The sequence below is a fragment of the Berghia stephanieae genome, chromosome 3, assembly GCF_034508935.2.
Source record: "Berghia stephanieae isolate SIO BIC M18660-M18661 chromosome 3, UCSD_Bste_1.3, whole genome shotgun sequence".
Taxonomy (NCBI): Eukaryota; Metazoa; Mollusca; class Gastropoda; order Nudibranchia; family Aeolidiidae; genus Berghia; species Berghia stephanieae.
The window spans coordinates 56,760,898-56,783,397 of NC_088362.1; the positions used below are offsets into that span (position 1 = coordinate 56,760,898).

Here is a 22,500-nt window from a genome sequence, read left to right on the forward strand (position 1 = left end):
TGGGACCTCACTGCACCAATGCTGACCTGAGTGAATGCAACACAAGGCCCGGGACTGGCTGACTCACTGGCGCGACAAGATATGATGATATATATATATATATATATATATATATATATATATATATATATATATATATATATATATATATATATATAAATTCACTCACGCGTTTTTAGCTGAAACAGTCGTTTCCATGTCCTCCATTTCATCATTCGGCATTTCCGAGATACCGACTGATGAAATGAGGGCATGGATACGATTATTTTGGCTAAAAATACGTGAGTGAATTTATTTATTTTTATTTTTATATGCACTAACCTAAATTATCGAGCGACTGGAGGACACATGAGGATCCTTTATCAAACTACCAAGACACTTGCTGGAAAATATGGGAAACCAGAGGTACCAGTCAAAGACAAAGATGGGAAAACTATTTTTGGAAAAGAGGCTCAATCTGAACGATGGAGGGAACATTTCAACTGCCTTCTGAACAGACCACCACCAGACAACCAGCCAGAAATTTTGCCTGCAAGGAATGAGCTACCAATTAGCTGTGATCCACCATCGATAGCAGAGATTGTGGGTGCCATTAACAAGATGAAAAGGGGGAAAGCTGCTGGACCAGACCAGATTCCACCGGAGGCTCTAAAAGTTGATGCGGAAAGAAATGCTGAGGCCCTGCACCCACTATTTGAGAGAATCTGGAATGACGGGATATTCCCAAAGGATTGGAAGGAAGGACATCTTATCAAGCTTCCAAAGAAAGGGGACCTCAGTAATTGTAATAATTATCGAGGCATCACTCTTCTTTCTATCCCAGGAAAGGTTTTCAACCGTATTATTTTAGAGAGAATTAAGAATGCAACAGATGCTAAACTGCGGGACGAACAGGCAGGTTTTCGAAAAAACCGTTCAACCACCGACCAGATTGCCTCTCTGCGAGTCATAGTGGAACAGTCTATAGAATGGAACTCTCCTCTTATTGTCAACTTTCTGGATTACGAGAAGGCTTTCGACAGTATTGACAGAGCAACATTGTGGAAAATTCTGGCACATTATGGACTCCCTGAAAAGATAGTAAACCTCATTAAGGAAATGTATGAAGGATCAAGTTGCAGGGTTGTACATGAAGATCAGCTTACTGACAGCTTTGAAATTAAGACTGGTGTCAAGCAGGGATGCTTGCTCTCTCCATTCCTGTTCATCCTTGCCATTGATTGGCTAATGAAGGAAACCTCCAAAGGGAGAAGAAATGGGATACAGTGGACCCCCTGGACACAGTTGGATGATCTGGATTTTGCAGATGATCTGGCTCTTTTGTCCCACACCCAGGACCAGATGCAAGAAAAAACCACAATTATAAACAGCCTGTCGGAATCAATTGGTCTAAGAATTCACCCTGCAAAGTCAAAGGTCTTGAGGATAGGTACGCGTCAAAGGGAGCAGATCAAAGTTAAAGATCAGGAACTCGAAGATATAGACACTTTCTGCTATCTCGGAAGTATAATTGACAAGGATGGAGGCACGGAAGCAGAGGTGAAAGCACGAATAGGAAAGGCACAGGCTGCATTCACATCTTTGAACAGAGCTTGGAGAACTAAAGATATCTCCCTTCAACTAAAGCTAAGACTTTTCAACTCAAACGTGAAGTCTGTCCTACTGTATGGATGTGAAACTTGGAACGCATCACAGGCATGTATAAGGAGGGTACAGATTTTCGTAAACAGGTGCATGCGTAAGCTACTCAGAATAAAATGGATGGATAGAATAAAAAATGAAGAAGTATGGAAAAGAACACAACAGAAACCAGTGGGAGAGGATATAGGAAGAAGACGATGGAGATGGATTGGACACACGCTTAGAAAGAATGACTCAACTATAACAAAGAAAGTATTGGACTGGAACCCTCAGGGCAGAAGATCAAGGGGAAGGCCACGAGGAACATGGAGAAGAATTAAAGAAGCTGATATACAGAGAAGTGGTAAGACCTGGAATGAGATAAAAAAGTTGGCTCGGGATAGAGAAGGATGGAAACTGTTTGTCTGTGGCCTATACCCTGACCCAGGGTGAAAAAGGCAATGATGATGATGATGATTTTAGCAAATAATTATATACGCAGATAATTGGGTTTAGGGGACGTAAAAGAGTAGGATTTGAAGATCTTTATTGACGACCAGCATGTATTTAGACCAGAAAATAAGATGCCATCATTCTGGAACTAGAAGATCAATTGGACAAGGTATGTAACCAGTGATCCAGAGGACTGGTTTTACCCTTCCAATGGATTGGAACCAGTATTTTGACATCATAGTTTTGTTGCCTATTGACATCAAGGTTGATGTTCTTAAAATATGTTCTAATGATAAGATCAAAGAAAGAATAAATAATACAAGAAACACGCTTAGAAAATATGTTGACGTTTTTAATACGTGTTGCTATCTAAGAGCATTCTTTCCATTAATATAGAATATCTTACGTTGTCAAATTAGGAGAAAATAACTGCCCCTTCCTGAAAAGATTAAAATTTTGGCCAGAAAATTCGAATATCGATCGACTACAATTACCCTCATCTTGGAAAACATTCGTACGTCTGGGTATTGCAAAATTTGTTTGTACGTACGGCAGAGAGATGCATCATCAATTTTTACAATTCCGGGTCATTTCAGGTAAATAATTCAGAATGCTCAATTATGATGGGATGCCATTGTGTAATAGAAGCATTAATAGGAACGTATTTATAATGCGCTCGGTATGACCTTTTGGCTACATACACAAGCACTTACACACACACATACACACACAAACACACACACACATATATATATCCGGAGGGAAACTCATGCCCAAATACAAAAATACAAACAGGAAATGGAACAGAGACACCCCCTTCATGACCACAATTGCCCCAAAAGCAGGCTCAAATCAAGGAAAAGCTTCCTCACAGTAGAGAGCCTTCACCCAGACCACTCAGCATTCTTCCGCCTGGACAAATGGGTAGAATGGGACAAGACAGCAAACGATGCCCTCCAGCCCCCAACAGAAAAGCTCCCAGCAGGCACAGACCTCAAGAGAAAAGAATGGGTGGCGTTGAACAGAGCTAGAGCAAAGGTGGGAAACACCGCCACCAACCTCTTTAAATGGAAAATCTCACCGGGCACTGAATGCCCATGCGGTCACCCCAGACAGACCATGGACCACATCCTGTCTGAATGCTCGCTGGGACCTCACTGCACCAATGCTGACCTGAGTGAATGCAACACAAGGCCCGGGACTGGCTGACTCACTGGCGCGACAAGATATGATGATATATATATATATATATATATATATATATATATATATATATATATATATATATATATATAAATTCACTCACGCGTTTTTAGCTGAAACAGTCGTTTCCATGTCCTCCATTTCATCATTCGGCATTTCCGAGATACCGACTGATGAAATGAGGGCATGGATACGATTATTTTGGCTAAAAATACGTGAGTGAATTTATTTATTTTTATTTTTATATGCACTAACCTAAATTATCGAGCACTCTTTTACCTACAAGTAACCACCAACATTTATATATATATATATATATATATATATATATATATATATATATATATAATATATACATATATATATATGTATTATATATATATATATATATATATATATATATATATATATGTGTGTGTGTGTGTCTGTATATATATATATATTTATATATACATATATATATAAATATATATATATATTTATATATATATATATATATACATATATATATATAAAGTATCGATGCAAAAACTCATTGAAAGATCATCAAAGTTAATATAGGAACATTACGAAAAGATTAAGCCGATTTTGAAAAAAACATAAAATCATTTTTTTAAAATAGTTTCTGTGGTCTCACTGCTCTTCTGGTCTTGTATTTTATATCCGATTTCACAGTGACAACACTCTCATAATCTCATGGCCTAACACTTCCGTGTTTCTATTTCGTCTGCAGCCAACAATTCAACATAAAAATATAAATTGCTCAATCATTTTTTTTTCATTTGAAAATAAAAGTTGTTTATAATATATATATATATATATATATATATATATATATGTGTGTGTGTATATATATAATATATTTGTTTTCTTGTATCAGTCCGGGCACGCAATCTCATTGAAGACAATGTTTAGCATCACAAAACAAATTGTATGCATGTACGAATGATTTTATTCGGGCTAAATTATGTCTTAGAATGGGCTATGTTGCAGAAAGTGTCTTCATTCATTCCTTTTTGGTTCAAAACGCTGATTGCGTGTGTACCACGGACATGGATGTGGGGCTTCCCCGTCTGGTTGTGCTATTCAATGCGTGCAAGTGGCCCCTGGTCTCCAGAATAGCGTAACGTCTACGATTACAACAACAGAAAAGGTAACGGTTGTAGTATTTTCTGAACTGACCACTCAGGAAGTAACAGGCGATTGGATTCACACAGGAGTTGATAAACTTCAGACAGTAGCTTGTGATCTTGAAGGCGTGCAACATATCGTTGTAGTCAATGTCGACAAAGAAATGGATCATGAGATAAATATGACGAGGTAACCAGCAGATGATAAAGAGAATGACGAAACTTAGAACGACGTAAGCTACACGTTTTCTGGCTGCGATTTGTCTGCAGTTGCTGGCAGCTCCGTTCTTCATTTCCATCGGGACACTCTCGCTACTTCGGATCAAGATTCTTGACATTGCGATGTAGAAAATTGCAATGGTGTGAATGGGTAACAGGAAATAGACGACAAGTTTGATGATGTTGTAAACTTGTTGATACGTCTGGCCGAATTCCTCTGGGTATTGGCTGCAGATGGCAATGACTTCCGTCTCTGAAATTTGGTGTTTGGTCACGTTGCTGAAAGCTCCGTCAGGAATGGCGAAAAGAATGGAGATAAACCAGATTCCTGCAGCTAAGAGAATCGTCAGACGTGTTGTCCTTCCTGTCAGTTTGGCCATTGGGTCAACAATGGCAACGTAGCGGTCAGCGCTCAGTGCCATGAGGGAAAAGATGGAAATGCCTAGAGATGTCGTGTGGAGGAATTCGTTGACCTTGCAAGCAATGGTCCCGTAAGGCCAAGAGTTGAAGGTGTAGATGGTGCTGGTCAGGGGCACCGAAATCAGGATGAGCAGGAAGTCGCCCATGGACAGAGACACAACCAGGATGTTGGGAACGTTTCGCATGACCTGTATAAGGAAAAAGTGAAAAGAAAATTGAAAAGGTGTCATTGTGATATAAGGGACTGACGAATTTGAATCTTTTTTATTATAAGTTGCTTTTACATGCATCAAGTGAATGTTTTCTGCCTGATGAATGATTCACATGACCTAGATAGTCATGGAAAAGTAGAATTTGTTTCCTTCTGATATTATAAATTAACCGGATTTGAATCAAATCGCTTTACAAGGCTTCCCTAATCAACAGCAAAATGTTTATTATGGGGGACGAGACATGAACCATGTGTTCCAACAGAGACAACGCTGTTAACGGCCAGGTATTAACTTTACACTTAAAGACAGTCAGAAAATTTGAATAAAGAACTTTTCCCAAGGACTCAAATAAGCGCCTCTCAGAACAGGACTCTAAACCCTACGGTCCGAAGCCGATGGTCATACCACAAGGTTTCATAGCCGCAGATGGTGTCTGGCTCATATCTTGTGGTTGATTTTACGAATTCTCGACTTTACCTTCCAGTGAGATCGAATCGAAGGAAAGTTGCAGGGTTATTAATAGAACCAAAATAGAGCAATAATATTTCTTCATTTATTTTTTTCCCACATAATCAATCAACTATTTCAATATATAGTTCACACATCGATATGGAGGCCAATTATAGCCGATTAATCGATCTTTGTGACTTTATGGATAAGTCAGTAACTGGTATCGATTCATGTGAGCTGTTGAGGTAGCTATTAGCAGGATGAAAGTGTTTTAGTATCAAAATCCGATAGAAAATCGATTCGTTTTTACCGGTTATCGAAGCACAGTTATTATTTATTAGCTATCATTTGCATTGGTTTCATAGTGTCGATGTATTTATCTATGTTAATTCAGAAAAGCGAGTGTAGCAGGCACTTATGTTGATAATAACAAGAAATGAAGTGAGTAGGAAAGTGCCAGAAGACTATAGAGAATAAAAATTTTGCGGCGATTGGGGCTCGAACTCGCGACCTTACTGGTACGACAACTCCGCCTGGCTGAGAGAGTGTAGTTCTGCAGTATGCGCAATCCGCAACGCGGATCTTCATCATCACCACCACCACCACCACCACCACCACCACCACCACCACCACCACCATCATCATCATCATCATCATCATCATCATCATCCTCATCATCCTCATCATCAACATCATCATCATCATAAAATAATAAATAAAATTCTCTTTACTCATCCCATAGGGCAAATGTTGTCTCTAGGGTCTATTCCAAGGGAAGGCTGGAATAACCCAGGCGTCAGCCGCAGTGCAATGCCGCAAATTGAACTAGGGCGAGGTGACTTGCTCAAGGCCACACAGCGCAGCAGCAGCGGCGGGTGATCGAACTCGGTACCCGTCGGGTACGAAGCAAAGACTGTACCGCTGAGCCACGCTGCCCGTCGTTTACTTTGTTATATATCTTTAAAAATAAGAATCATTTTCACTCCCTGTATTTTACTATACATGCTAGTTTTCTTCTTGTAGTTTTGGGGTTTTTTTTCATCTCTCAAAAACATTCCTTTCATCTCTTATTATTCAGTCGTAAAAGGATAATTATTGTAAAAATCCTTTTCAACGAGAGTTCAATCCTACATAAGAGGGACAAAGAAAGATAATGAAGTTTGTGGTAAGGATTAGGACCATCGATTTAAAGGGAAAGTTCACACTCTTACCATGCAACATCTGGTCCTGAAGAGTCTGTCTTATGATATTATTAACATAATCTTTGCATTCCATAATTATGAGTTATCATCCTTGCCTGTTTGTTTTTTAACCACATGACTGAGTATAATATGTCATACGATCAAATTTTCTTCTGCTGTTTAGTCTAGTTATAGGGGTCCCGATAGATCAGTTGTTAGAGCACTCGCTTCACACGCAAAGGGACCGAGATCGATCCGGGGTGCAGACGAGATTTTTTTTTCTGATCCCCCTGTCTACCCGGTTAGGTCTGTTAGATCTGGCGGAAAGAAATTTGCGATAGACTAGCGTCATATCCAAAGGATAGTAAGCAATTGCTATTGTCCGTTTCACGCTATTAGAAGCTGGGCTAAACTCAGGCTCCATGGGCCTATTGGCTCTGACGGACTACTATGTAGTCTAGTTGTGTGACACTCGCCTTCGGATCGGAAGGTCCTGCGTTCGAGTCCCGCTATGAGCGGCGCATAGTTGAGTTCTTGGAAAAGGTTCTTAACTCGCATTTTCTCACCTTAATCGTGTGTAAAATGATAATACCTTGCCATTAACAGCCTTGTGTCTGTCCGAAAGAGAATTCTAATATCGCCTAGCAGGAGCCATATCTTGTCCTACATGATAAATTTTGTTGTTGGCTAAGGATGCTTGTAAAGGGCTTTGATCACGTTTAGTGGATGTTGCGCTATATAAAAGCTCAAGTTTTTTTTTCTTTTTTATTGTTTTTTTATCTTGTTATGATACGACTGTTCTGTCGTTTTCTGGGAAAAAATTCTTTAAAATTTTGGCCAGGACACTTAGACTTGTCCCTCAAATATTGATTGATTAAAATTACCCTCATCTTGGCAAAACACACAAACCTGGGACTTCGCGAAATGGTGGTGGTGGTGGTGGTAGTAGTAGTGGAGGTTGTGGTGGTGGTGGTGGTGGTAGTGGTGGTTGTGGTGGTAATAGTAGTCACAGTATTACCATTGTTGTTTTACTTATTTTTTTTTACATATTACAAATAAGGCCTACCATCATTGTCATCATAGTATGTAAAATCATCACTCAAGCCAAAGAGAATGTACGGTATTCAGAATTATTAAAAATGGATTCGGTTTTATTTATTTTTGAAATAAAATTGGAATATATGTGACCCATCGTCTCAAAACAATATTATGTCGGCACGAACCATATGCTTAAAAGCCGAATTAAATGTTAAACTGGTCAATAAGTATAAATTGTTGGCATTAGCACCCTAAAATATGGTGTCCATTCTCCTCAATAAAACATACAAACTAAACACAAGTCTGATATTTCTGACTATAAATTCAGTTTTCAATATCTTAGCCATCCCGACTTAATACCGTTTTGAGGCGAAGGTCACATTTTTTATATTTTCAATTGATTCAGCACAAGGATACTTTTATTTTTCTGGAGAAAGGATTTGACCCGCCATGTTTGGTATTTTGTTCTTTTTTTAAGCTATTATATTCAGTTTTTGCTTATTTTTCAATCTATTTTTAGAAAGTCAAATGATTTTCATTTTCAATTTCGTTGAAAGCATTAATATAAAGAATTGTGCTTTCTTGCGTCTTCTGTTGATCAAGATTATTTCTAGAAATAGTCGGTGTATCCAGGGTCATTCCGATAAATACCAACTGATTAAAATCGCCAAAAAAGGAAAACCATTTTGGATAATAAATAACTACTATACATTATACACCATCAAAGATCGGGGTGACCACAAGGGTTAAAATATTTAAGAGTAAAAACAGATGACATAATGAAATGGAAGAAGCACATCTATATATATATATATATATATATATATATATATATATATATATATATATATATATATATATAACAACAAAGGACATATGTACTTTTTTTCATACCATGTCAACTCCGACATTGTCATCCAACAGTAAAAAAATGTGCTCAGAAATACATGTGCACCTTATTACTGGTAACCTTCGATAACCTCGAATTAGTTTAAATTAGAGCAGCCAGGTGGCACATAATAAATAACTACTGAATAAAAATTCAACAAGAAGAAATATATTAAACGAAATGAAGTGTTTACAACTGAAAGATTGGAGATCAAATAATTTTTTTTCTCAGTGGATTATAATGGAGACATACAGAACACCTTAAAAGAACAAAACATCGACAACTTCATCATATCATATATAACCTTTAATCTTTCTCAATCACATACAAGCACTCATTTTACCCGTCTTAACCATCAACCATATGACTGGAATAATCTGCCCAAGTCACTTTAAACCAAATAAAGACAACAATTTCGTTAATACCAAAACAATACATCGGCTTCAAAATTAATCAGGCTCTAAATCTGGGACTGTAGACGAAGAAGAAGAAGAAGAAGATGATGATGATGATGATGACGATGATGATGATGATGATGATGATGATGATGATGATGATGATGATGATGATGATGATGATGATGATGACTAAGCACAAAAAGAAGGAGAAAAGAAGAAGAAGAAGAAGAAGAAGAAGAAGAAGAAGAAGAAGAAGAAGAATAAGAATGAATGAATGAATGAAAACAACAACAACAGCAACAACAGTAACAACAACAACAGTAACAACAACAACAACAACAACAACAACAACAACAACAACATAATCTTCCAGATCAACCACGACAACAATGAGATCACCGTGTCTTCTACGTCTTTGTAAACATAGAGCATCGAAATAGAAGTAAAGGGGCGTCCGTTACTTAAGAATAAATCAATGATTAAAAAACCATCATTGTCTATTTTCTACCCCTTTATCAATACTTCCTTGTTTGTATTACTACAGCGGCTATTATTCCCTCCCACTAACTCGCACCAAAACAACAAAACATGCACTTATTTTCGGGTAGTCTGGAATAGGAGTCCTGAAATAATTGAATAAGAAAGCTTTCTCTACTTTAAAAAATAGTTTTCGCCTCGTTATCTCGGTGAACCATGGCCAAAGAGTGCAAAAAAATATAGCGTTGTCTGTTTTTGTCCAATTAACTGACAAAGCAAATAGTTTGATTTTTTACAATGTATAAAGAATTTGTTTTTAATTAGAAAAACGAATTCGAAAACCAAATCAGTAAACAAGGTTATAAAATGGACAACATACGATGGACAACATAGATGAATGTATGACGTCAGAGAGGCAAGGTGGATCAGTGAATTGTCCTGTAACAACCGTGGACAAGATTATTATTATTATTATTATTATTATTATTATTATTATTATTATTATTATTATTATTATTATTATTATTATTATTATTATTATTATTATTATTATTATTATTATTATGTGATAACGATGGCAAAACTTTAGCCCCGGGCTTGTATCCTTGTGTAAGACATTACCCCCTATCATTATGTCACTTGACTCGGGTGTAAAGGAAAACCAAGCAATTATTTATAGTCGTCAGTGGTAGATTCTTGAAGAAAAGGAATGAAACTAAAAGGGACGCTCGAACTCGCTCTGTTTGTTTCACATCATCATGGCGGTAAGCATTAGAAAGATTGCCTCATAAAGATTGTTATTGATATGGCATAACACAAATTTATACATTCTTCATTTATAGTTTTTTATCTTATTGTTTAAAAATGTAGATAGATAGATAGATAGATAGATAGATAGATAGATAGATAGATAGATAGATAGACAGATAGATAATAGATAGACAGACAGATAGATGGATAGGTAGATAGATGGATAGATAGATAGATTAATAGATAGATAGATAGATAGATAGATAGATAGATAGATAGATAGATAGATAGATAGATAGATAGATAGATAGATAGATAGATAGATAGATAGATAGATAGATAGATAGATAGATATAGATAGATAGATAGATAGATAGATAATACATACATACATACATACATACATAGATACATAGATACGTACATAGATAGATAGATAAACTGCCCACCTTATTAGCCAAGACGGAGACAATGAGAGTACCATTGCCCACCAAACCGACCACGAAGATGATGGCAAAGATAATCGGTACTATCACCGCCCATTTGTCGTAGGCAACCTCCCACCTACTGAACAGGAGCTGGTCAAATGGGATGCTGGTTGTGTTGATACTTTGATTGTTGTCGTTGTCGCTATAGTAGTCGCCGCCAGCCTGAACGGTATAGCCGGCGACAGTTGAGTTGGTAGTTGTAGAGATTGTCGGAGGCATGGTGAGTGGTTCTCGGACGTTTTTCCCCGTCTCTCTTTGCAGCGGGTTTTTGATGTGATATCTTGGCTCTCTTGAGTCTGGTTGATTTAATTGTGTTTTGTTGTACTTTGGTGATGGCAATGAAGAGCAGCGGGTGTCTGAAAAATGAAAATTGACAATATTAATAACTGTTATGATTATAATTATCGTTACTATCAGCAGCACCATCATCATCATCATCATCATCATCATCATCATCATCATCATCATCATCATCATCATCATCATCATCATCATCATCATCATCATCATCATCATCACCATCATCTTAATCACCATCATCATCATCATAACCATCACCACCATGAACATGATCACCATAATACAGCGCAAGCGATCAGGTTAAGACACATTTCGTCTCTTTGAGATGTTGCCCGAGGTTGCCCGGTTTGAGAGTATTTGCCAAGGTGAAGGTCATTTAAATCGATCAAATTGTGAAGGACGATTTTTCAGTCCAAATTTTGATTATGTGATTTTCAAGAGTACAGCAGTTAGCTGGTTAAGTTTTATCCTCTTTCAGATCGAATGTGATAAAATCTTATCTCTTTCATGAGCAGCATGAAAAAAAAAGAAAACAAAAACAAAACAAAAACAAAATCGCGAATAACAAACAGTGCATTGACGTCAACCATTTAAGCTTTCAAGCAAATGCAAAACATAATCAAAATGTAAAGTTAATACATCGAATGTCGAAATAACTCCCAATACTGTTTAATCCTTCGTTTATGAACCAGGAACAACTTACCAAAATAACTTTTTTTTAAAAAGAAAGAAGAAGAAGAAGATATAAAATGATTACTAGCATGAAAGTTTGTGTGTGGGGGGGGGTGGAGGAGGGAGGGGGAAGGGGTTAATGTTTGATTAAATTTACGACCTAGTTCGCCCTCTCTCCAGTTGCGTCAACGGTGAATCAGACAAAAAGGACAACAACAACAACAACATTGACAACAACAATGACAACAACAGTAACTGCAGTAGCAGCAGTAGTAACATTAGCATGAGCAAAACAAGCAGCAACGAGAAAAATAACAATAACAAAGACCCTCATCCCCCCCCCCCCCCCCATTAGTCTTGAATCTTAAAAGCCGTAAGTAATCTCATCATAATACATTGAAATTAGATGATTGTAAATAACATAGAAAAACAGTGTAAGTGTAAAACAAGGAGCATCAAGCAATCTCATAGTGATAACAATGTCATGATAGCAGCTCTTTAAAAAAAAAATGTATGTCATAATACAAATGCCACAGCGTGGCTCAGCGCCACGGTATTTGCTTCGTACTCGAAAGGTACCGAGTTCAATCACCCGCCGCTGAAATGTGTGGCCTTGAGCAAGTCACCTCGCCCTAGCTCAACTTGCGACGCTGCACTGCGGCTGACGCCTGGGTTATTCCAGTCTTCCCTTGGAATAGACCCTAGAGACATATTTCCCCGATGGGATGAATAAAGGGAATTTTACTTTATTTTTTTAATTATTTATTAATACGATTTTAGCAAAATATATGAAACACAAAGTTTTGTGGCTCTCTAAACTGATGCTATTCGGTTCGTTTAAAAAACTCACAACATTCACCAGCCGGATATAACGTACTAACACATAAAACTATGTGGAACCATAATTTTTTACAGTCTAATTAATTAATTTAGTATAAACTACTCATAACAATGGTTGGTGTAAAAAAAAAACCATAACAAAGAGTTGAGTGACGTCAATTTCATTCCTTTTATATTTTGCAGAAGTGTAAATAGTTAAGATATTTTCAGATAAAAATCCCCTACTGTTACTGCCGCAACCATTAGTAAACAGCAAAAACATTTTACTGGTGAATTAATTGAAGTCCTGAAATCGCACTCACGTCAGCTCAGATCTGCTGTACTCTGGAAAAACGCATATTTGAAAATTTGGCCAGAAAATTCGTTCTCAAATATCTATCATCTTGGCAAAAACTCTCAAACCTGGGACTTCGCGAAGTCCCCGGTTTTAGAGTTTTTGCCAAGATGAAGGTCATTTAAATCGAACGATATTTGAAGGACGGGTTTTCTGGCCAAATTTTCAAATATGGGTTTTTCCAGAGTACGGCGGAGATCTTTCTGACTGTTGACCGTTCTAATCGCAAGGACACTACACGCCCAGATGGGATTTTAAGAAAGAAAATAATATAAACATACAATCATAAACAAAGAGAAAATATCAACTAAATTCAAAAGTTTATTTTAGGCAGTTTGTCAATTCAGAACGGAAATGGGAATATAATTACAAATTAACAAAACCGGTATAATCATATAACTATTATAATAATATTAAATAAATGAGTTATTGCTGAGGATGATGATGATGATGGTGGTGATGATGATGATGATGATGATGATGATGATGATGATGATGATGATGATGATGATGATGATGATGATGATGATGATGATGATCATGACGATGACGGATAAAATCAAATCAATAAAAATGATAATTTTATAACGATTTTATGACAGATTAACATTGTGACGTTTGTGTTTGTTTTTTTTTTAATTAATGAAATATTGAAGTATTTAGTTAGATTAAAAACAAATCTTAAGAGTGGGTGTTGGAAAACACTAAATTACCAACTGACATACACGATATAAAATGATAAAAAGGGAATAGGAATCAGTAGGGGGAACCAGTACAAATATTCACATTTTTAACTAGAAAACGGCCATACTGTGGAAAAACGCGTATTTAACGATTTTGCCAGCAAACTCGTCCTTCCAATATTGATCGATTTAAATGATCCTCATCATGGCAAAGTCTCTCAAACCTTGGACCACTCGAGGTCTTTCTATGGCAAAGTCTCTCAAACATTGGACCACGCGAGGTCTTTCTATGGCAAAGTCTCTCAAACCTTGGACCACTCGAGGTCTTTCTATGGCAAAGTCTCTCAAACCTTGGACCACTCAAGGTCTTTCTATGGCAAAGTCTCTCAAACCTTGGACCACGCGAGGTCTTTCTATGACAAAGTCTCTCAAACCTTGGACCACGCGAGGTCTTTCTATGGCAAAGTCTCTCAAACCTTGGACCACTCGAGGTCTTTCTATGGCAAAGTCTCTCAAACCTTGGACCACGCGAGGTCTTTCTATGGCAAAGTCTCTCAAACCTTGGACCACTCGAGGTCTTTCTATGGCAAAGTCTCTCAAACCTTGGACCACGCGAGGTCTTTCTATGGCAAAGTCTCTCAAACCTTGGACCACTCGAGGTCTTTCTATGGCAAAGTCTCTCAAACCTTGGACCACTCGAGGTCTTTCTATGGCAAAGTCTCTCAAACCTTGGACCACGCGAGGTCTTTCTATGGCAAAGTCTCTCAAACCTTGGACCACGCGAGGTCTTTCTATGGCAAAGTCTCTCAAACCTTGGACCACGCGAGGTCTTTCTATGGCAAAGTCTCTCAAACCTTGGACCACGCGAGGTCTTTCTATGGCAAAGTCTCTCAAACCTTGGACCACTCGAGGTCTTTCTATAGCAAAGTCTCTCAAACCTTGGACCACTCGAGGTCTTTCTATGGCAAAGTCTCTCAAACATTGGACCACGCGAGGTCTTTCTATGGCAAAGTCTCTCAAACCTTGGACCACGCGAGGTCTTTCTATGGCAAAGTCTCTCAAACCTTGGACCACGCGAGGTCTTTCTATGGCAAATTCTCTCAAACCTTGGACCACTCGAGGTATTTCTATGGCAAAGTCTCTCAAACCTTGGACCACTCGAGGTCTTTCTATGGCATAGTCTCTCAAACCTTGGACCACGCGAGGTCTTTCTATGGCAAAGTCTCTCAAACCTTGGACCACGCGAGGTCTTTCTATGGCAAAGTCTCTCAAACCTTGGACCACGCGAGGTCTTTCTATGGCAAAGTCTCTCAAACCTTGGACCACTCGAGGTCTTTCTATGGCAAAGTCTCTCAAACCTTGGACCACTCGAGGTCTTTCTATGGCAAAGTCTCTCAAACATTGGACCACGCGAGGTCTTTCTATGGCAAAGTCTCTCAAACCTTGGACCACGCGAGGTCTTTCTATGGCAAAGTCTCTCAAACCTTGGACCACGCGAGGTCTTTCTATGGCAAATTCTCTCAAACCTTGGACCACGCGAGGTCTTTCTATGGCAAAGTCTCTCAAACCTTGGACCACGCGAGGTCTTTCTATGGCAAAGTCTCTCAAACCTTGGACCACGCGAGGTCTTTCTAAGTCCCAGATTTGAGAGGCTAGGGACCCCTTGTAAAGCACTTTTGAACATGTTTAGAGGATTAAATAGATATTGTATAGAAAAGAATGCTCGATTAAATTAAGATCCAAATGATTTGAGTCTGCAATTGATTGAATATTTGGCTTTTCAGAAATTGTAAAAGGTTTTTACAATCCCTTTGCTACAGAGAGATTGAATGACCAATCTGTCACTTCGTTATCACGTCAATCAATGTGGAAGCAGTCAAAAAGTTATGCATGGCGTTTGTTGTGTTTGTTCGTTTGTTTGTCTTTTTTTCTACTTTTTTTTCTTTTTTGTATTTTTTTTTTTTTGTTTTTATGTTTTCTTTTCTTTTTTTTTTGTTGGCTTGTAGAGTCAATGGGTTTTTATTTCTCAATTTGTGCGTTTTCCCTATTTGAAAAAAAAAAGAAAAGAAAAAACGTGTTTTCGCAAATTACGTCAAATAAAGTTATGCAATTCCTAACCTCGAGCGTTCTGATGGATTGTCCGATAATCGTCATGCGTCATAATTATACTCGACATCGATACCAAAGCGGCTCCTACACCGTCAACTCGATAATCAAATGTGATTGGAATTTGATCAACACGGATAAAAAACGTCACAGTGCTCACTTGATCCATTACTATGCGGCTATACGGTCTTGTTCAGATTGAAAGGTTTGTGGTTCGAGTCCTGCTCTAAGCGGCGCATAGTTGAGGCCTTAGAAAAGGCTCTTTAATCACATTTTCTCGTGACATTTGTTAGGCGATATTACATTTTTTTTAGGTCATAGTTCTCACTTGATGCATTATTATGCGGCTATATGGTCTTTTGGTGTGACACTCGCCTTCTGATCGGAGTATTTATGGTTCGAGTCCTGCTCTGAACGCGCATAGTTGAGACCTTAGAAAAGTCGCTTTTATCACATTCTCTCATGACGTTTAGGACAGAGACAATGCTGCTAATCATCAGGTAAACATTTTCACCTGAGTACGGTGAGAGAATGTAAGTTTGAAGAGCCAATTTTTCAAAGACTCAACTAGGCGCGTCTGAGAGCAGAACTCGAACCTTGTTCTTTTCATTTCGGAGGCGAGTGTCATATCACTAGGCCGCAGAGGCACACAACATTGCAGAACAATTCATATTTTAAGAAGAAAAAAACAAAACAAAAGGAAATTTGAGTAAAATAAAATGGATCCGTTAAGCGCTATCAACAGACAGCAATGGAGATAGATGCATTGAATTTGGCACAGAAAAACAGAAGACTGTCTACCAGTATTGCTCTCCTTTTTAACACCCTGTAACTAAGGACACTGATTGATGTTCTTTGTCAGATCGAAGTCGAAGGGCAATCCACTACCGCAGAAATTCACCCCCAATGATCGAAGAGCTCCCAGCTCATTGGGGCCAGTCGCTGAATGTATTAATTAGATTGTCTCCCTTCTAATAGGCCTCTGAATTCATTTTGTTATTTCCCTTTGTAATCTATTGTCCGGCATAGAACCTAATCCCACTTTCAGCTTACAGCCGTCGCCCCCCCCCCCCCCCCCAACACCCTTTCCTGACCTCCCCCCCCCCCCCCCCCCCCCATTCCCCTGCAAAGTTGACTAGGCTAAATTCTCCCTTGTCTCTTTGTCTGCTATCTATCTATAGGGGAGGCATCTTGAAAATATAAGGAAAAAAAAAGAAAATGAAAAATAGAACTGATCTCCTCTGTGATGTAAACGGTTACTCATACGGCGTTACAGTTTTTGACCAATTCATAAGGAAGTGATCTTCAACATTTTTTCACTTTTTAATCATTATGTACGGCTATGTGGTTTTTGTGGTATGACACTCGCTTTCGGATCGGAAGGTACTGGGTTCGAGCTTCGTTCGGCGCATAGTTGAGTCCTTGGATAAGGCTCTTAACTAACATTCTCTCACCGTATTCAGGTGTAAAATGAGTACTTTGCCGTTAACAGCGTTGTCGCTGTCCCAAAAAAATTGTAATATCGCCAAACAGGCGTCATGTATCGTCCTACATGTTATGTAGAAGAAATCAGGAAAATCATAATATCTTCTCCCCCTAAAACATGTTGCCTCGACCCAATCCCCCCCCCCCTCACTATTACTTGAATATATGGATACTCTCATCCCCGCTATCACTAAAATAATCAACGACTCTTTACAATCGGGAACAGTCCCGATCCTTTCAAGCAGGCCATCGTTACTCCTCTTCTGGAAAAAGGCGAATCTGTCACCAGAGAATCTTAAAAACTTCAGACCAGTTTCCAATTTACCGTTTATTTCGAAAATCTTGGAAAAGGCTGTTGCAGCCCAACTGAACGATCATTTGGCAAACTACAACTTATAGATAGTATGCAGATGACGTCACTCAGGCCTTTGTTATTGTTTTTGCCATCCGCGTTTGTGAGTTGTAAACTAAACTGTATTAACCAGACTATAAAAGTTCATGGTTACACAGAGCTTGTGTGTTGGTCCGTTATACTTCCGGATGGCAATGTTGTGAACTCCTTGGCCAAGCGCATTCTATCTATATGAAAAAAATCAATCAGCTTATAGGCAACATCACAGCACTGAAGCTGCCTTACTAAAAATTCAAAACGACCTTTTGTGTGAGGCTGACATGGGTAATGTTTCGGTTCTGGCCATCCTAGATCTAAGTGCGGCGTTTGACACGATAGACCATTCGATTCTAGTCGAGCGTCTCTCCAAAAAGTTTGGATTGTCTGGAATAGTGTTAAAATGGTTCGAGTCCTACCTTATCGGCCGCACACAAACAACTCAAGTAAAAGGAATAAAATCTAAAATTTTTAAGGTTGACTTTGGTGTGCCCCAGGGATCTGTTCTGGGTCCCATTCTCTACACTTTATACACACAACCATTGGGAGGTGTTATAAGTCATCACAGTGCCACGTACCATATGTACGCTGATGACACCCAGCTCTACCAATCCGCAAAACCAAGCGAAATTAAAGGGTTACTGACATCGATTGAGAACTGCATTGAAGATGTGAAGAACTGGATGGTGGCTAATAAACTGAAAATGAACGACGAGAAAACAGAGCTATTATGTAATCCTAAAAATAACATTTGTGAACAAGACCTTTCGATTTGTATCGGTGATGTGAAAATAACGTTTTCTGAAAACGCCAGAACCTGGGAATTGATTTCAGCAGTGACCTGTCCATGGAATCTCATGCGACACAACTTACTGTATTGTGAAATTCACCGTATTGGCCAACTTTCGGCATTTTTAAATCAAAATTCCTTAAAGACTCTAGTGTCTGCTTTTGAATTTACTCGTTTAGACTATTGTAATTCACTCCTATCTAATTCCCCAGGTTTCTTACTTAATAAACGGTTTCAAAATCAAGCTGCTAGAATAGTTTTAAGAAGAAATAAGAGAGAACACACGACTCCAATGCTTTTGACTTTACACTGGCTTCCCATTAGGGCCAGGGTGCTCTTTAAGGTTGGAGTCATGTGTTTTAAATGTTTTCACGGAAGCGCCCCTGCTTATCTCGATGATCTTGTCGAACCATACGTTCCACCCCGTGCATTGAGATCAGGTGGTCATCGTCTACTTAAAGTGCCATAAAAGGGTAAAAAAAAACTCTCTGACAGATCCTTTAGTCACTTTGCACCGACTGTCTGGAACAATCTCCGCTTATCTCTTCGTGACGTCCCTAATGAACTCGCTTTCAGGAAACACTTAAAAACTTATTTATTTCGAGAATTCTTAATTTATTAGTTATTTTATTTGAGCAGACGATGATCACAGGATATGTATATATATATATATATATATATATATATATATATATATATATATATATATATATATATATATAATATATATATATATAAATATATAACTTTATTTTTTAAATATGTTAAATACTCGTAGTTGGATGGTGGAAGGTTTGTGTGTGTGTGTGAGAGAGAGAGAGAGAGAGAGAGAGAGAGAGAGAGAGAGAGAGAGTTAGAGAGCGAGAGAGACTGGGAGTGAGATAAATAGATAGATAGATAGATATAGTGAGAGAGAGAGAGAGGGAGAGAAATTTGAATGGATTGAAGTTATTGTTATTCGCCTAGAGCTTTATTGTATAGAGGAGTGGGCGCATTATAAATAAATTTCATTATTATTATTATTATTATTTTTATTATTATTATTATTATTATTATTATTATTATTATTATTATTATTATTATCATTATTATTATTATGTGTTGCTGTTGGCCAGGGACCTTTGTAAAGAGCTTTGAGCACGTTTAGTGGAGATTGCCCTATATAAAAGCTCAATTTTAAATTATTTTTTAAAATAACAGTGCGGCTTTGTGGTCCAGTGGTATGACTCTCGCCTTCGGGTCGGAACGAATCGTCCAGGACCTGCTCTGAACGGAAAAGACTATTTACTCCTATTCTCTCACCGTATTCAAGTGTAAAGTGAGTGTCTGGCCGTTAACAGCGTTGTCTCTGTCTTTAAAAAATGTAATATCGCCTAGCAGGCTATATTATGTTGTGCTATATTATGTTACGTGTTGTTGTTGTTGTGGGACCATTTGTAAAGCGCTTTGAGCAGGTTCAGTGGATATTGGGCTAGATAAATGCTCTAATTTTCATCAACGAAATTCTAGCGTTTTGAGGTAGTTAATTATCATTCATTAGCTCCAAACCGATAATTAGGAATTCAATGATAAGACGGTATGCATACATTCTTCATAGCCCTATCGTAGATAAACTTTGAATCGAAGATTAACCTGTAATAAATCACCGCTTGGGGGGGGGGGGGGGTTGCCGAAATCTTTAATATGCCATAACAAGCAATTCAATACGTCTCCTTCCATAAGTTAAACGTACTTTCTTCCATCGTCATAATATTTAAGAAATTCAAAGCGCTTAGGGCATGATAGATAAGTGCAATAAGTCACTGAGTGTAACTTTATAGATTTGTCAACACTAGATTGCCGGAACTTCTATACATGAATGATATACATAATATATATATAAATATAATATATAGATAGAATGCGCTTGGCCAAGGAGTTCACAACATTGCCATCCGGAAGTATAACGGACCAACACACAAACTCTGTGTAACCATGAACTTTAATAGTCTGGTTAATACAGTTTAGTGAGAACAACTCACAAACGCGGATGGCAAAAACAATAACAAAGGCCTGAGTGACGTCATCTGCATACTATCTATATATATATATATATATATATATATATATATATATATTATATACATATATATAATATATATATATATATATATATATATATATATATATATATAATATATAAAGTGTTGGTGGGTACTTGTAGATACTAGAGTGCTTGGTAATATTAATTAGAGAATATATATATATATATATATATATATATATATATATGTGTATATATGTGTATATATATTATATGTCTTGATTCATATTATCTAGCACTCTAGTATCTACAAATAATATACACACACATATCTTTTTCTATCTCTATCATTATTTTTTAGTTTGTCTGCTCAACTTGAGAAATACTATTGCTGATGAGAAAAAACATTTGCGTATATCCTTATGTTTATCTCAAATTTGCCAATAGTGCGGCTATGTGGTCTAGTGGTATGACACTCGCTTTCGGATCGGAAGGTCCTGGGTTCGAGCCTCGTGCTCGGCGCATAGTTGAGTCCTTGGAAAAGGCTCTTTACTCACATTCTCTCACCGTACTCAGGTGTAAAATGAATACATGGCCGTTAACAGCGTTGTCTTTGTCCGAAAAATTATAATATCGCCTAACAGGCGTCATGTCCGGTCCTACATGTTAAATGTTGCTGTTGACCAGGGACCCTTTGTAAAGGGCTTTGAGCACATTTAGTGGATATTGCTCTATATAAAGCTCATTTTTTAAAAAAATTTTAACAGTCATAAAGTGTTTTTAGCATTTAATTAAAATGACACACCTAGATGGATTGTCATACTCAGGGTCAATAGTTTATCTTTCATCTAATATAATCACATTTTTAAAAATTGAGCTTTTATATAGCGCAATATCCACTAAACGTGCTCAAAGCACTTTACAAAGGGTTCCTGACCAACAGCATCAGGTAACATAGAGAACGAGACATGACGCCTGTTAGGCGATATTCCATTTTTTTTTCGACAGAGACAACGCTGTTAACGGCCAGGTACTCATTGTACACCTGAGTACGGTGAGAGAATGTGAGTAAAGAGCCTTTTCCAAGGACTCGACTATGCGCCACTCAGAGCGGGTCTGGAACCCAGAACCTTTCTGATCCGAAAGAGAATGTCATTTATTTGTGTCATTTTGTCATACCACAAGCCGCAATAGTTCTCAACAATAGATCTCATTTACAACCTTTAGCATACTCAGTGTCAATATTTATCTCTCATTACGTTAAATAATCAAAAACCAAAAAAGAAAACAAAAAAAATTGAAAGAAATAAAATACCCTCAGCGTCGATCATCTTGTTTTTTTACAAAGCTCTCAATAAATCGAAAGACTGATAGATAGGTCTAGATAGATAGTTCTTCTACCGCGCGTTTCCGTTTCGGACAGTAAATTGTTTGTATAAGTGGCGTAAGTTCAAACATTTCCCATTTCTCTCACCGACTGGAACCGTCTAATGCGGACTGTAATCTCATTGGGTCCACATCAAGGGAGGTAAATAAAGCTGATGGACCAGAAGCCCTCATAGCGGAATTGTCCGTAAAAGTGGGCTAATGTGACCAGTGGTTGTTGGAGGAAGAGAAAAGTAGCGGTAGGAACTGGAAGACAATTTACGGGCTAGGGAGAGGAAATAATTAATGAGGAAAAAGGGGATTAGGGTGGTGGTCTATTGGAATGGTGGGAGATGTCTGTGAGATGTGTAAAGGTGTGAGAAGAGTGGGATGGGCCTTGAATAATAACCCTTTAAAGGCGGGGTTCGGTTTCTCTAAAACATGGTGTTATTATTATTATTATTATTATTATTATTATTATTATTATTATTATTATTATTATTATTATTATTATTATTATTATTATTTATCATCATTTTATTATTATTATTATTATTATGATTATTATAATTATGATTATATTATT

At 37.7% G+C, this 22,500-nt stretch overlaps 1 protein-coding gene and 1 pseudogene across 2 annotated transcripts in view; one reads left to right on the forward strand and one right to left on the reverse strand.

Moving 5' to 3' along the window:
- Positions 1-4,219: 4,219 nt before the first annotated feature.
- LOC144969596 (neuropeptide CCHamide-1 receptor pseudogene) overlaps positions 4,220-22,500 on the reverse strand; it is a 34,877-nt pseudogene continuing 16,596 nt past the window's right edge. Inside the window, exons 2-3 of the transcript XR_013644776.1 lie at positions 10,890-11,284; positions 4,220-5,233 (exon numbers count right to left, since the gene is read on the reverse strand). The product of XR_013644776.1 is annotated as a neuropeptide CCHamide-1 receptor pseudogene (transcript). The remainder of the gene's footprint in view (positions 5,234-10,889; positions 11,285-22,500) is intronic.
- Positions 18,021-18,995, forward strand: LOC144969284 (uncharacterized). The gene has a single exon (XM_078908395.1). It carries the CDS (start codon positions 18,021-18,023, stop codon positions 18,993-18,995), a length of 975 nt encoding a protein of 324 aa, XP_078764521.1.